The sequence below is a fragment of the Mobula birostris genome, chromosome 10, assembly GCF_030028105.1.
Source record: "Mobula birostris isolate sMobBir1 chromosome 10, sMobBir1.hap1, whole genome shotgun sequence".
NCBI classification, from domain to species: domain Eukaryota; kingdom Metazoa; phylum Chordata; class Chondrichthyes; order Myliobatiformes; family Myliobatidae; genus Mobula; species Mobula birostris.
Window position 1 is genome coordinate 76,011,566 of NC_092379.1, and position 14,887 is coordinate 76,026,452.

Consider the following 14,887-nt stretch of genomic DNA (forward strand, 5'->3'; position numbering starts at 1 on the left):
TGTGAAAAATGAAGGAAGTGCAAGACAGATATATTCCAAATAAGAAGAAATTTTCGAATGGAAGAAGGACACTACCGTGGTTGACAAGTGAAGTCAGAGCCAAAGTAAAAGTAAAAGAGAGGGCATATAAGGAAGCCAAAGCTAGTGGGAAGATAAAGGACTGGGAAGTTTTTAAAACTTGCAAAAGGAAACTAAGAAGGTCCTTAGGAAGGAAAAGATGACTTATGAAAGGAAGCTGGCGACTAATATCAAAGAAGATACTAAAAGCTTTTTTAAGTATATAAAGGGTAAAAGAGAGTTGAGGGTAGATACAGGACCAATAGAAAATGATGCTGGAGATACTGTAATGAGATGGCAGAGGAACTGAATACATATTTTGCATCAGTCTGCAGTATACTGGACATTCATGAGTGTCAGGGAAGTGAAGTTTGTGCAGTGAAAATTACAACTGAGAAGTTGCTCAGGAAGCTTGATGGTCTGAAGGTGAATAACTCTCCTGACCTGATGGAATGCACTCTCAGGTTCTGAAGGAAGTAGCTGGAGAGATTGCAGAGGCATTAACAATGGCCTTCAAGAATCAATAGATTCTGGCATTATATTGGATGACTGGAAAATTGTAAATGTTACTTTGCTATTTAAGAAGGGTGGGAGGCAGCAGAAAGGAAACTATAGACCTGTTAGCCTGACATCAGTGGTTGGGAAGTTGGTGGAATCGATTGTTAGGGATGAGATTACGGTGTACCTGGAGGCACATGACAAGTTAGGTCAAAACCAGTATGGTTATCTGAAACGAAAATCCTGCTTGACTAACCTACTGCAATTTTTTGAGGGAATTGCAAGCAGGGTAGTCAAAGGAGATGCAGTAGATGTGGTGTACTTGGATTTTCAGAAGGCCTTTGACAAGGTGCCACACATGAGGCTGCTTAGCAAGATAAGAGCCCATGGAAATATAGGGGAGTTACTAGCATGGGTGGAGCATTGGCTGATCAGCAGAAAACAGAGAGTGGGATTAAAAGGATCCTATTCTGGCTGGCTGCCAGGCACCAGTGGAGTTCCACAGGGGGTTGATGTTGGGAATGCTGCTTTTTAACGATGTATGTCAATGACTTGGACTATGGGGTTAATGGACTTGTGGCTAAATTTATCGATGATACAAGATAGGTGGAGAAGCGTGTAGTATTGAGGAAAAAGAGAGCCTGCAGGGAGACTTAGATAGTTTAGGGGAAGGGACAAAGAAGTGCCAAATGAAATACAATGTTGGAAGGTGTACGGTCATGTACCTTGATGGAAAAAAATAAATGGGCAGGCTATTATTTAGATGGGGAGAGGATTCAAAATGCAGAGATGCAAAGTAACTTGGGAGTCTTGGTGCAGGATACCCTAAAGGTTCATCTCCAGGTTGAGTCGGTGGTGAAGAAGGTGAATGCAATGTTGGTATTTGTTTCTAAAGGCATAGAATATAAGAGCAAGGACATGATGTTGAGGCTCCAAAAGGCACTCATGAGACCACACTTGGAGTATTGTGCGCAGTTTTGGGTTCCTTATCTTAGAAAGGATATACTGACTTTAGAGAAAATTCTGAGAAGATTCATGAGAATGATTCCAGGAATGAAAGGGTTATCGCATGCGGAGCATCTGGCAGCTCTTGGGTTGTATTCCCTGGAGATCAGGAGAATGGGAGGGGATCTCACAGAAGCATTCTGAATGTTAGAAGGCCTGAACAGATTAGATATGGCAAAGTTATTTCCCATGGTAGGGGAGTCTAGGACCAGAGGGTACAACTTCAGGATTGAAGGACGTCCATTTAGAACTGAGATGTGGAGGATCGTAAATCTGTGGAATTTTTTGCCACGAGTGGCTGTGCAGGCCAAGTCATTGGGTGCATTTAAGGCAGAGATAGATAAGTTCTTGATTAGCCAGAGCATCAAATGGTATGGGGAGAAGGCAGGGGAGTGGGGATGACTGGAAAAATTGGATCAGCCCATGATTGAATGGAGGAGCAGATTCGATGGGCTGAATGGCCTACATATGCTCCGGTATCTTATGGCCTTATGGTCTGATGTACTTATCCAAATGTCCCTTAAATATTGAAATTGAACCTGCATCCACCACTTCCACTGGCAGCTCATTCTACGTTCTCAACACCATCTGAGTGATGAAGTTCCTCCTCATGTTCCCCTCAAACATTTCATTTCTCATGCTTAACTCGTGATCTCTAGTGCAATCTTACCCAATCTCAGTGGAAAAAGGCTTCTTGCATTTACCCTACCTATACCCCTCATCATTTTATATACAGTACTTCCATCAAATTTCCCTTCATTCTCCTTTGCTCCAGGACATAAACTCTTAACCTATTCGTCCTTTCCCTATCACTCAGGTCCTCGAGTCCTGATAACATCCTTGTAAATTTTCTCTGCACTATTTCAATCTTTTTGACATCTTTCCTGTAGGTAGGTGACCAAAACATCACACGATGCTCCAAGTTAGTCCACACCAATTCAGTACTTTGATTTATGAAAAGCAATGTGCCAAAAACTTTCCTTATGACCCCATCTACCTGTGGAGTTACTTTTAGAGAATTACAGATCAGTATTCCCAGATCCGTCTGTTCTACTGAACTCCTCAGTGCCCCACTGCTCTGTGAAAATCCTGCCCTGGTTTGTCCTCCCAAAGTGCAACACCTCACACTTGTCTGCATTAAAATCCTTCTGCCATTTTTCAACCCATTTTTCAGCTAGTCCAGAGCTCACTGCAAGTTTTAATATTTTTCCTCACCATCCACTACACCCAATTTTGGTGGCAAGCAAATTTCCTGATCCAGTTTACCACATTATCATCCAGATCATTGATATAGATGGACACGTATCAATAGACACAGCAACGATCTCGGTGATAAGCTACTTGTCACAGGCCTCTAGCCAGAGAAGCAACCATCTACTACCACTCTCTGGTTTCTCCTGTGAAGCCGATGTTTAATTCAATTTACTACCTTGTCTTGAATGCCAAGTTTCTGAACCTTATTTACTAACCTCCCTTGTGGGACCTTGTCAAAGGCTTTTGAAAGTTTACAAGGCTGTTGCCATGTAGTCAACATCCACTACCTTGCCTTCCTGGCAACTTCCTCAAAATACTCTATAAAATTGATTAGACATGATCTACCTCAAACAAAGCCTGTTTACTATCCCTTATCAGTCTCTGACTAGCCAAATACTTAAACATAAGAATTTACCCACTACTGATGTCAAGCTTGTTGGCCTATAATTTCCCGGCTTATTCTGAGAGCCTTTCTTAAACAATGGAACAGCATTAACTATCCTGTCAGCTAACCCGGGGCTAATGATATGTTAAGTCTGCACTTGTCAAAGTAGTAGTTCATTTACTTCTAAACTATATATATATACACACAGGTAGTTGTATATTTTACAGAACTTGATATTTTTATGTGATAACCTTTTTTAAATGATACTCCTTTTCTGGTATAAATCTATTTCACATTTTCCCAGGTTCACCCAATTCTTGCGGACTTGTATGCCGAAAGAACGTAATTTCCTCTGCAGATGCTGTGGTTGTGGATGCTCTTCGAAGAGCTGGCGCCATCCCTTTAGGTGTCACAAACTGCAGTGAACTATGTATGTGGTATGAATCTAGCAACAACTTATATGGGACAACCAGAAACCCATATAATCTGGATTGTATTGCGGGTGGAAGCTCAGATAAGTATTAGTTTATAGACAAAACATCTTTGCATTTGGCTATAGCATTTTTGTGCTTTGTACAGGGCCTAAATATGGAAGTTTTCAAACTTTTCTCCATTGCATATATGTCCCAGTTTCTGAGACAATTCTCATTAATAAAGCATGCTATTATTGCTGATCGTTTTCCCAAATATGTGTTTTCCGATCTTGAATTCACATTCATAAAAAATTATCCTGCACAAATTGTCTAAAGTATTATCCAGCATTAGCTGGAATTGAAAAGTGGGTGTGTTTTCTTCTGAATGAGATATTCCTGCCTCTGAACCACAATCCTTCCCCAAGTGGCAGTACTTTATTTCTTCTTGTTTTCTTTATTTTCTATCTTGTCTTAAATTGCATAATTCCATTACATTTAGAATTGCATTATTCTGTAATAATAATTTCACTATTTTGGATGTTTTTTAAACAAAGTTGGGAAAAATCTACTGCTATTTTTGCTGCAGGTGGTGAGGGGTGCATTATTGCTGCAGCGGGGTCAGTAATGGGCGTGGGTTCTGATATTGGTGGCAGTATTCGAATGCCTGCCTTCTTTAATGGAATTTATGGACACAAACCTACTGCAGGTCTGGCAAGATCTTACATTTTATCTATATTATTATGATCTGTTGCAATTTAGTTATTTAAGTGAAGTTTAGATTTGGACTGCTGCTGATTTAGTGGCATATTTGAGTGTTTCTTTATTTTTGAATCAAACAATTGAAGTTTTGTTCCACTAAATTTCTTATAAACTTCAGGTCAGGGTAAATAATACATCCAGATAATTTTCCACAATTGTGCAGTAACAATATTATTTTACTATATTACTTATACTGCTTTACACTGCAATTTATATATAAAATAATATTTATTCTAAATAAAGAGTACAAAAATAGTCAGGTAGCGTTCATGGGTTGGTTCATTGACGGTTCAGAAATCTGATGGCGGAGGGGAAGAAGCTGTTCCTAAAATTTTGAGTGTTCCTGCTCCTTTACCTCACCTCTGATAGTAGCAATGAGAAGAGGGCATGTCCTGGGTGATGGGGGATTTTAATGATGGGTGCTGCCTTTCTGAGGCATCACCTATTGAAGAATTCCTCGATGCTGGGGAGACTATTGTCCATGATGGAGCTGGCTCAGTTTGCAAAGTTCTGCAGCTTTTTCCCATCCTGTGCAGTGGCCCCTCCATAGCAGACGGTGATGCATTCCATGGTGCGTGCAGAAATTCGCTAGGGGTTTGGTGATATACCAAATCTCCTCAAACTCCTAATATACCTTCCTTTTAATCTTCTTTGTAAACTGTACCGTATTACTCTGGAAATTCTCAAGGGCATTCAATTACTCAATAGATTTCCACACTGGGCACTTAGCATTGAATAAATAGATAACATTTTTCACAGTTGCACACAGCACTTAAAATAACATAAAAAAAATAAAAAGGGCCCCGAAGCTTGTATCATTCTGCAGTTGCAGGTTCAGGCCAACAGGTGATGCTGCATAACGTCATTTTGCATTTGTGCATCGTGTGCTTCATTTAGCCACCTCAGTAGAGATGTTCACTATCACCACCTTGTGGTCAACCGGAGATGTGCAATAAAGGCACAGCTTTCCGACAGTGTCCAGATGATCAAAATGAGTAAATGTTATAAAGGAGGATGAAAGTTCTGTTCTGCTGAAATGCTATTGACATGAATCTTTAACTCTGTCAATTATTTCCCACATTTTCTGTTTTTCCTGAAAATATTTCCTTCATTGCAGGTTCAAGAAACAACTAAATTTGCAGGTGCTGTTTTGTTGGGGAGGCAGGGGTAGTACTGTTTCATTGATGATCCCTTAGGAGTAGTGGTCAAAGTCCCAGGAAACTATGGCATACAGTATTAAAAAAGTGGCATAAGCCCTTCACAGAATTATTTTTGGAAGTTCTAATTGTGATAGTGTCACAGATCCACAGAGTACAGAAACAGGCTTTTTGAACCATCACATCGGTATCAACGAGTCTCATTTTGCAACAGTTAGTCCACAGCATTCAACCCTATGGCATTTCGAGTGTTCATCTAAATACTTACTGCATGTTGTGAGAGAACTTGCCTCTACCTCAATCCTTCCTCAATTAACATCAACATTTCCTACACCTTAATTTAAACCTATGCACTTTTGTTATAGACGCTACTATTAAGGGGAAAATTACTCATTAATTAGATTAGATTAGATTCAACTTTATTGTCATTGTGCCGAGTACAGATACAAAGCCAATGAAATGCATTTAGCATCTGACCAGAAATGCAAAGAATAGTGTTTTTTACAAAATAACTGCGAATAAAAAAAGTGCTACAGCACACAAATATAAAAGTACTGAGACAGTACAATATGGATGCAATACTGCTTAGCGCTGTGATGAGATTCAGCAGTGTCGCAGCCTTAGCTCTGATCCTCACAATTTTGTATACATCAAACAGTTTCCCCCTCAGCCTTCCCTGCCCCAAGGAAAACAAATACAGCAGATTTGGTCCCTTAGTATTGCTTAAATGCTCAATCTCTTGACATACTGTGTAATAACTTTTCAGCAAATTATAATCAATGATCACTATTTGCAGCCCATAAGAATACTACAGTGATGTGAACATGGGTATATTTAAAGAGGAGACTGATAGGATTTTGATTAGGAAGGCTGTTAAAGATTACAGGGAGGAGACAGGAGAATAGTTTTAAGAAAGATAATATATCAACCATGATGGAATGGTTTGGAAGACTCAATGGGCTTAAACACAAAATACTCTGCAGATGCTGGGGTCTCAGTGGGCTTACTGGCCTAATTCTGCTCCTATGTCTGATACATTTATGGTCTTGCATACCTTTTATCAATCTTCACTTAAGTAAGACATGATTAGAAGAATGCATCCATTTTATCAGATGGGAGCACTGAGAGTATAATTATTCACACCAGATTTTGCACCTTGTATACGTAACAAGTGCTCATACTGCATGGGATAACTTGGAGGTTACACTTATTGGAGTGATGTTCAGGCCTCCTTACAAAATCTTCACAGCAGGACAAATTATGAGAATAGATATAATGGATGATTGTCATAAAGAACACGGGGGGATTTTAGTCTGAAAAAATCATTGACTGGAAAATTCAGATTGACAAAAATAGACTAAATTAAGTATTATTAGAATGGTTAAGGGATTTTCTTAGGGTATTGGACAAGGAGGGAAGACTAATTAATGATCTTATCATGGAGGCATCCCTTGGTGGAGCAATTGCAATATGATTGAATTCATGCTGTGTTTTTCAGGTTTGGTACCCAATGATGGTCAGTTTCCAGATGTAACGGGTTTGAGAATGAAATTCCTGTGTAGTGGTCCCATGTGTCGTTATGCGGAGGATCTCATTCTGATGCTCAAAGTCATGGCTGGCCCAAAGATTTCCAAGTAAGAAAAACACTCAAACTATTATGCACATTTATAGAATAGAACATAGAACACTACAGCATAATACAGGCCCTTTGGCCCCCAAAGTTGTGCCGATCTTACAACCTACTCTGAGATCAATCTAACCCTTTCCTCCGAGATAGTCCTCCATTTTTCTATTATCCATGTGTCTATCTAAGAGTTTCTTAAATGTCCCTAATGTGTCTGCCAATACCACCAACCCTGGCAGGGTATTTCACCACTGTCTGTGTAAAAACAAAACCTACCTCTGACATCCCTCCTATACTTTCCTCCTGTCACCTGAAAATTATGCCCCGGTACTAACTGTTCCCAAAAAAAGTCTCCAGATATTCATTTGATCCTTGCCTCATCAACGTCTACACCACTTGCCTTTCTTCGTTCCAAAGCGAAAGCCTTAGCTCACTCAACCTATTCTCATAAAACATGCTCTCTAATCCAGGCAGTGTCCTGATACATCTCCTTTGCACCCTTCTAAAGCTTCTACAACATTACCTATAATGAGGCAACCAGAACTGAACACAATAATCTAAGTGTGGTCTAAGCAATGTTTTGTAGAGCTGTGACATTATCTCACGGCTCTTCAACTCAATTCCCCATCTAATCAAGTCAATGGCTTCTTAACCACCTTTCAATTTGTACAGGAATTTTGATGGATGTGTGGGTATGGACCCCAAGATCCCTCTGTTCCTCCACACTGCTAAGAATCCTGCCATTAACCCTGCCATTTCTTCTTTTAAGTTCGACCTTCCACTTCTCTGGGGTTGAACTCCATTTGACATTTCTTAGCCCAGTTCTGCATCCTGTTAATATCCGGTTGTAATCTGTGACAACTTTCCACTCTATCCACAACTCCACCAGTCTTCATGTAATTTGCAATCTTACTAACCCTATGCTTTCCCAAATGCTTGTAAATCCTGTCTCTAAGAATCTTCTCCAATAATTTACCCACCACTCAAGTAAGACCCACTGGTCTATAGTTCCCAGCTTTATCCCTACTCCCTTTCTTGAATAAACGAATAACATTTGCCACCCTCCAATCATCTGATATACTCCCGTGGTCAGTGATGGCAAACAACTTTGCCAAAGAGACAACCGTCTCTTCCCTCACTTCCTGTAGTAACCTGGGCTATATCCCATCCAGCTCTGGGGGCTTATCTATCCTAATGTTTATCACAAGTTTCACACATCTGTTTCATTATGTCGATATGCTGTAGCACATCAGCCTGTTTTACACTACCCTCATAAGTATCAAGGTCCCTCTCACTGGTAAATACTGAGGTAAAGTGATCATTAAGGACTTCCCATACCTCCTCCAACTATTGGCAGATATTTCTTCTCCTATCCTTAATTGGTCCTACCCTCACTCTAGTCATACCTTTGCAACAATGGGAAGTGAAGTCATTGAAGTTTTCCCTTTGCTCTACCTGTAGCTTCATTGAACACAAGCTCTGTCAAATGCCATGTCATCAATGTTGTTTTAACCCTTAAGCCATTTCTGTGTTATTATGCGTAGCAGAAGAACATTGTCTGAAATTATAAAAGTTATTGTGTACTTAATGTATAGAAATAAAAATGTTTATTTTGTACAAAAATAAAATAAAGAGCAGACAGAATACCTTATACTTTTCCAAGAATAATTTAACCTAAAGTGCTGTCATATATTTCAGATTGAAGTCTACTAGTTTGTTAACCTTAATTTTCTGCCTGAAATAGCTTCTAAAAGACGAAAGGAAGTTTTACTGATGGATCTACCCTTGATAATGAAACCTCATTGTGATTGGAATTAGATATCTTTTTTTTTGTACCATTTCCACGAAGATTGGCAAAGATAAATTGGTCTTCTTCATTCAATTGAAAGCACAAAACAATGAATATTCAAAGATTCAGAGTACATTTATGTCAATGTATACACAACACAGCTCTGAGATTTGTCCTCGCACAGGCAGTGACGAAACAAAGTAACACCTGGGAATCTGTTCAAGTAAACATCAAACATCCAATGTGCAAAACAAGAACAAATTGCGCAAACGGCAAAAAGTGAACGAATGGTACATAGAATGGAAACGGATCTAGTGCTTTCCTGGCATATATGATGAATAAACACTTCTCAGGCTTCAAACCGGGTACAGGTATTGATTATAAACGACGTTTCAATGACAAACCCTGCCATCTTCATCAGGGATGATGCCTGGGTAAGTCTATTCCCGTGGTATTTATACCCCCAGAGTCCATCCGACCTGATTGGTTAGACCTCATCCAATCCAGTTTCCACTCTCCCATCTTGTTTACAATCGAATTCCAGTTCTTACTTGGAGTGAAAACACCATCTCTGTTAAAATTCTTTTCCTAGAGTTTTATTTCAATGGCGTCCTTTACCAGCCAGTCCCAAAAGCCTGCATAAGCTGTGATTTGAGCTTCCTTATGGGTTTGTGGGTGGTATTAATTGAATATTCCTTCAGGATCCTGGTGATCCTTCCAGAAACTGTGGAAATATAGGAAAGAGAGGTGGTAGCCATGAAAAATCAGGAAACCTAACAACGAAGAGGAACACGCCACTACTGCCTGCCTTACCTATATTTCTACTGTTTCTGGAAGGATTGCCAGGATCCTGAAGAAAGATCAGCTTAATACCAACCACAAACCCGTAAGGAAGCTCAAGTCACAGCTTAAGCAGGTCAAAGGTGACCTGGGACTCAGGTCGACTGGCATTTACAGGGTTCCCTGTGAATTCAGAGCAGTGTATATCAGCCAGGTGGGACGCACGGTAGAAACCCGCATCAAGGAGCACGGGAGGTGTATAGCTTGGGTTATTTGGAAAAATCAGCAGTAGCAGAACACTGTATTCGCAATGGCCATACAATTGTCCTTGACGGCAGAAAACTACAGTACCATGCTAATAGCTTTTGAGACCACTTGGTAGAGGAAACCATTGAAATAAAACTAGAGGAGAATTTTAACAAAGATGAAAGATAAGAACTGGAATTTGATTGTACCTAAGGTGGGAGAGTGGAAACCTGATTGGATGAGGTCTAACCAATCAGGAGGGATGGACTCTGTGGGTATAAGTACCACTTGAGTAGACTTACCCAGGCATCATCCCTGATGAAGATGGCAGAATTCATCATTAAAACATCGGTTATAATCAATACCTGTACCTGGCTTGAAGCCCAAGAAGAATTTATTCAACACATAGAATATCAAACATCAAACTAGGAGTCTAGTAGTATTCAGTTTAGTTCGTTCGGCGCCACACCACTAGCCGAATGCAGGGCCGCAGTGCAGTTCTTTGCCTAAGTGCCCCAGTCCACATCCATCGTCGTGATCAAACTGCTCAAAAGCAGCAAAAAAAAGAGGAACCAGACTCCAGAAATACATACACCATGGACCACAAAGTCCTCCAAAGCAAGTCCACAGCCTTGCTACTCAATCCTTGCAGCATGTAATCTGAGGCTCCTGCACTATCCTCTGATAGCAGCTAGCAAGAGGTCAAGGAAGACCGGTCAAATGCAGGCAGATGCTGCCAGCCACCCGTCCGACCTCCACTCCCTTCCTTGCCAACTTCAACCTTGCTTGACGCCTCAGTCAGAGGGAAGCAATGGAGCTGATTATGGGCTTAACTGTCTCCCGGCTTCTCGGCCTCCAGGTCACACACTCTGTTCCAGGCCTCACCAAACTCCCTCAGAGACAGCAAAGCACCAATTGCTCCACTGGCCCAAAAACACACCATCAAAATGTAAGTCACAGGTTTCAATCACATGCAGCTTAGTCGTAGAATCTTATTTGAAAGAAGTGACAGAAGTTGTTTTCTGAACTGTCTGCAGAATGTTGTGAAAATATAGAATACTAAATTCTATTCACTGATTTCCTACAAGTGTCAAATGATTTATCAAAACTGTTGGTGATGCAGGAAAATGAGAAATTACAGCTTTGCTGTAAATTGCCTCATCTGTAATCTATGACAATTTATCTTAAAGCTAGCTGTAAAATGGCTACCTGAAGCATATTGTGCAGAATTCATAATTCTTCTTGGGAGGGTGTTGCTGTACTTGAAGATGATAGGTATAGAAATAATAGTTATTTGTTATTGTACAAAAGTCAAATTATAACCAGATGAAATTGCCTAGTACTTTTCCACAAATAATTTAGACTAAAGTGCTGTTGTGTATTTCAGATTGAAGGTTACCAGTTTGTTGATCTTAATTTTCTGCCTGAAAATGTTATTATCTGACATTTACAAAAACACATAGAAAGAAACCTAACTGCAATGTTTTGATGGTAGTTTAAGGAGCACTAATATATTATTTAATTTTATCTGATATAGATTTATTTGTCTCACTCTAATTTTTATACTTAAAAAGGCTAAAGCTTGATGAAGAAGTATGTATGAAGAAAGTCAAATTCTATTCCATGGAAAATGATGGGGGATCTTCATTTGTGTCCAAAGCGGATTATGAACTGATTCAAGCTCAGAGGAGGGTAGGATGGAAAACTTAACTCCCAAAGTTAAGTCAATAAATCTTAACCATTAAACTCTGTTTATTTTCTTCTAATAAAAAATGACATATAAAACTTTGCATTGCAGAATCACTCCAAGGTGCTTCATATCGAATTTAATATTTTGAATACTAGAGATCAAATAGGCAAAACTAGTGACAATTTCATTAACAGCTAGTTCCCACAAATAACCATTAGATGAATACATCGTTAAATGTTTATAGTATTTGGAGAGAACTTTGATACTGACAATTGTCATCTTGAAGTGGTATGTCAGGTGGAAGTGCTGAGGCTTTGTCTCTTGTCTTGAGAGGCTTTGGTAATAAAAACAAAATAAGATCTTTCACTTTGCTCTGCAGTTCTGGTAGATTGGAGATGACAGGTAGGGTAGATGTACGTTCTCCGTGCCTATAAAGACTGCTTTGAGTGGTTGGATCTGCAGTTATAATTGCTCAGGATGATTGGAGAATCCTGGCTGATGAGGGATATTGAGGCTTTGGTTAGGAAGAATGTGGCATATGTCAGCCAGAATCAAGTTCAAGGTTCAAAGTTCAAAGCACATCTAGGTAACCATATACAACCCTGAGATCCATTTTCTTACAGGCATACACAATAAATCCATAATGGAATAATGAACATAACAGAATCAATGAAAAACCACGCCAACTTGGGTGTCCAACCAGTGTGCAAATGACCATGCACTGTGCAGATACAAAAAGAAATAAATAATAACAAATAAATAACTAAGCAATAAAAATCGAAAACATGAGATGAAGAGTCCTTGAAAGTTAATCCATAGGAGTAGGAATATTTTAATAATCGGACAAGGGAAGTTGAGTGAGGTTATCTCCTTTGATTCAAGAGCCTGGTGGTTGAGGGATAATAACTGTTCCTGAACCTGTGGTGTGAGTCCTGATACTCCTGTACCTTCTTCCTGATGTCCAGGGTGGTGGAGGTCTCTGATGATGGATGCTGCTTCTCTGCGACACTTTGTGTAGATGTGCTTAATGGTGGGGAGGACTTTATTCATCACTATTGTTTGTAGGATTGTCCATTCAAGGGCATTGGTGTTTCCATAACAAACTGTGAAGCAGCCAGTCAACGTATGCTCCACTACACATCAATAGAAATTTGTCAAAGTTTTAGATGTCATGCCGAATCTTTGCAAACGTTTAAGGAAAATAGAGGCGTCTCCATGCTTTCTTTGTAATTGCACTTATAAGTTGGGTCCAGGACAGGAGCACCAAAATAATAACACCAAGGAATTTAAAGTTGCTGACCCTTTCTATCTCTGATCCTCCAATGAGAATTGGCTCATGGGTCTCTTGTTTTCTTCACCTGAAGTCAATAACCAGCTCCTTAGTCCAAGGCAATTAAGTCAATTCCTTGAAAAGTATAAGGGATATAGGAGTATACTTTAGGGTCAGAAAACTGGGTCAGTGTCAAGCGAGGGAAGGGAAATGCCCGGATAGTGGAGAGCACACCTGTGGCTGTCCCCCTCAGCAACAAGTATCTCATTTTGAATGCTGTTGAGGGGGATGACCTGACAGGGGAAGCCCACGGTGACTGGGTCTCTGACACTGAGCCTGGCGCTGCTGTACAGGAGAGAAGGAGGGAGAAGAGGAATGCAGTAGTCATAGGGGATTCCATAGTCAGGGGAACGGACAGGAGATTCTGTGAGCCTGATAGAGATACACGCATGGTGTGTTGCCTCCCAGGTGCCAGGGTACGGGATGTCTTGGATCAGGTCCAGAATATTCTGAAGGGGGAGGGTGAGCAGCCAGTTGTCTTGGTACATGTTGGTACCAATGACATAGGTAGGACAAAGGAGGAGGTCCTGAAGAGAGATTTCTGGGAGTTAGGAAGGAAGCTGAGAAGCAGGACCTCCAGGGTAGTAATCTCGGGATTGTTACCTGTGCCATTTGCTAGCGAGGGCAAGAATAGTAGGATCAGGCAGTTGAATATGTGGCTGAGAGACTGATGTCGGGGGCAGGGCTTCAGATTCTTGGATCTTTGGGATCTCTTCTGGGGGAAGCATGACCTGTTCAAAATGGACAGGTTACACCTGAAGCCGAAGGGGACCAATACCCTGGCAGGAAAGTTTAATACAGCTGTTAGGGAGGGTTTAAACTAATTTGGCAGGGTGATGGGAACCAGAATGACAGAGCGGAGGAAAGGGAAAACAGAAGTAAATCTAAGATAGTGAGCAGTAAAGATGTCAGGAAAGACAGGCAGGTGATGGGGCAAATTTGTAGCCATTGGGATGAGTTGCAGTGCAATAAAGTTGCAGTGAAATCAAAGCGAAAAGTATCAAATACTGGTCTTAAGGTATTATACTTAAATGCATGCAGCATAAGAAATAAGGTGGATGATCTTGTCATACAGCTACAGATTGGCAGGTATGATATTGTGGCCATCACTGAGACGTGGCTAAAGGATGCATATCTCTGGGATCTGAACGTCCAAGAGTACATGGTGTATCAGAAGGATAGGAAGGTAGGCGTGGCTTTATTGGTAAGAAATGATATTAAATCATTAGAAAGAGGTGATATAGGATCGGAAGGTGCAGAATCTTTATGGGTTGAGCTAAGAAATCACAGGGGTAAAAGGACCCTGATGGCAGTTATTTATAGGCCTCCAAACAGCTGCAGTGATGTGGACTACAAATTACAACAGGAAATAGAAAAGGCTTGTCAGAAGGGCAGTGTTATGATAATTGTGGGGGATTTTAACATGCGAGTGGATTGGGAAAATCAGGTCGGCACTGGATCTCAAGAGAGAGAATTTGTAGAATGTCTGCGAGATTGCTTTTTAGAACAGCTTGATGTTGAGCCCACTAGGGGATCGGCTGTACTGGATTGGGTATTATATAATGAACTGGATATGATTAGAGAGATTGGGGTGAAGGAACCCTTAGGAGGCAGTGATCATAACATGATTGAGCTCACTGTGAAATTTGAAAACGAGAAGCCGAAATCTGATGTGTCGGTATTTCAGTGGAGTAGAGGAAATTACAGTGGCATGAGAGAGGAACTGGACAAAGTTGACTGGAAAGGGACACTGGCGGGAAAGATGACACAGCAGCAGTGGCTGGAGTTTATGTGAGAAGTGAGGAAGGTACAAGACAGGTATATTCCAAAAAAGAAGAAATTTTCGAATGGAAAAAAGATGCAACTGTGGTTGACAAGAGAAGTCAAACCCAAAGTTAAA

At 40.5% G+C, this 14,887-nt stretch overlaps 1 protein-coding gene across 1 annotated transcript in view; it reads left to right on the top strand.

Annotated features, from left to right (window-relative positions):
- The window catches only part of LOC140204123 (fatty-acid amide hydrolase 2-like), a 77,118-nt gene that overhangs the window by 46,006 nt on the left and 16,225 nt on the right, over nucleotides 1-14,887 (top strand). Inside the window, exons 4-7 of the mRNA XM_072270494.1 lie at nucleotides 3,504-3,710; nucleotides 4,196-4,318; nucleotides 7,027-7,162; nucleotides 11,542-11,659. Coding sequence (XP_072126595.1) covers nucleotides 3,504-3,710; nucleotides 4,196-4,318; nucleotides 7,027-7,162; nucleotides 11,542-11,659 — 584 coding nt within the window. The remainder of the gene's footprint in view (nucleotides 1-3,503; nucleotides 3,711-4,195; nucleotides 4,319-7,026; nucleotides 7,163-11,541; nucleotides 11,660-14,887) is intronic.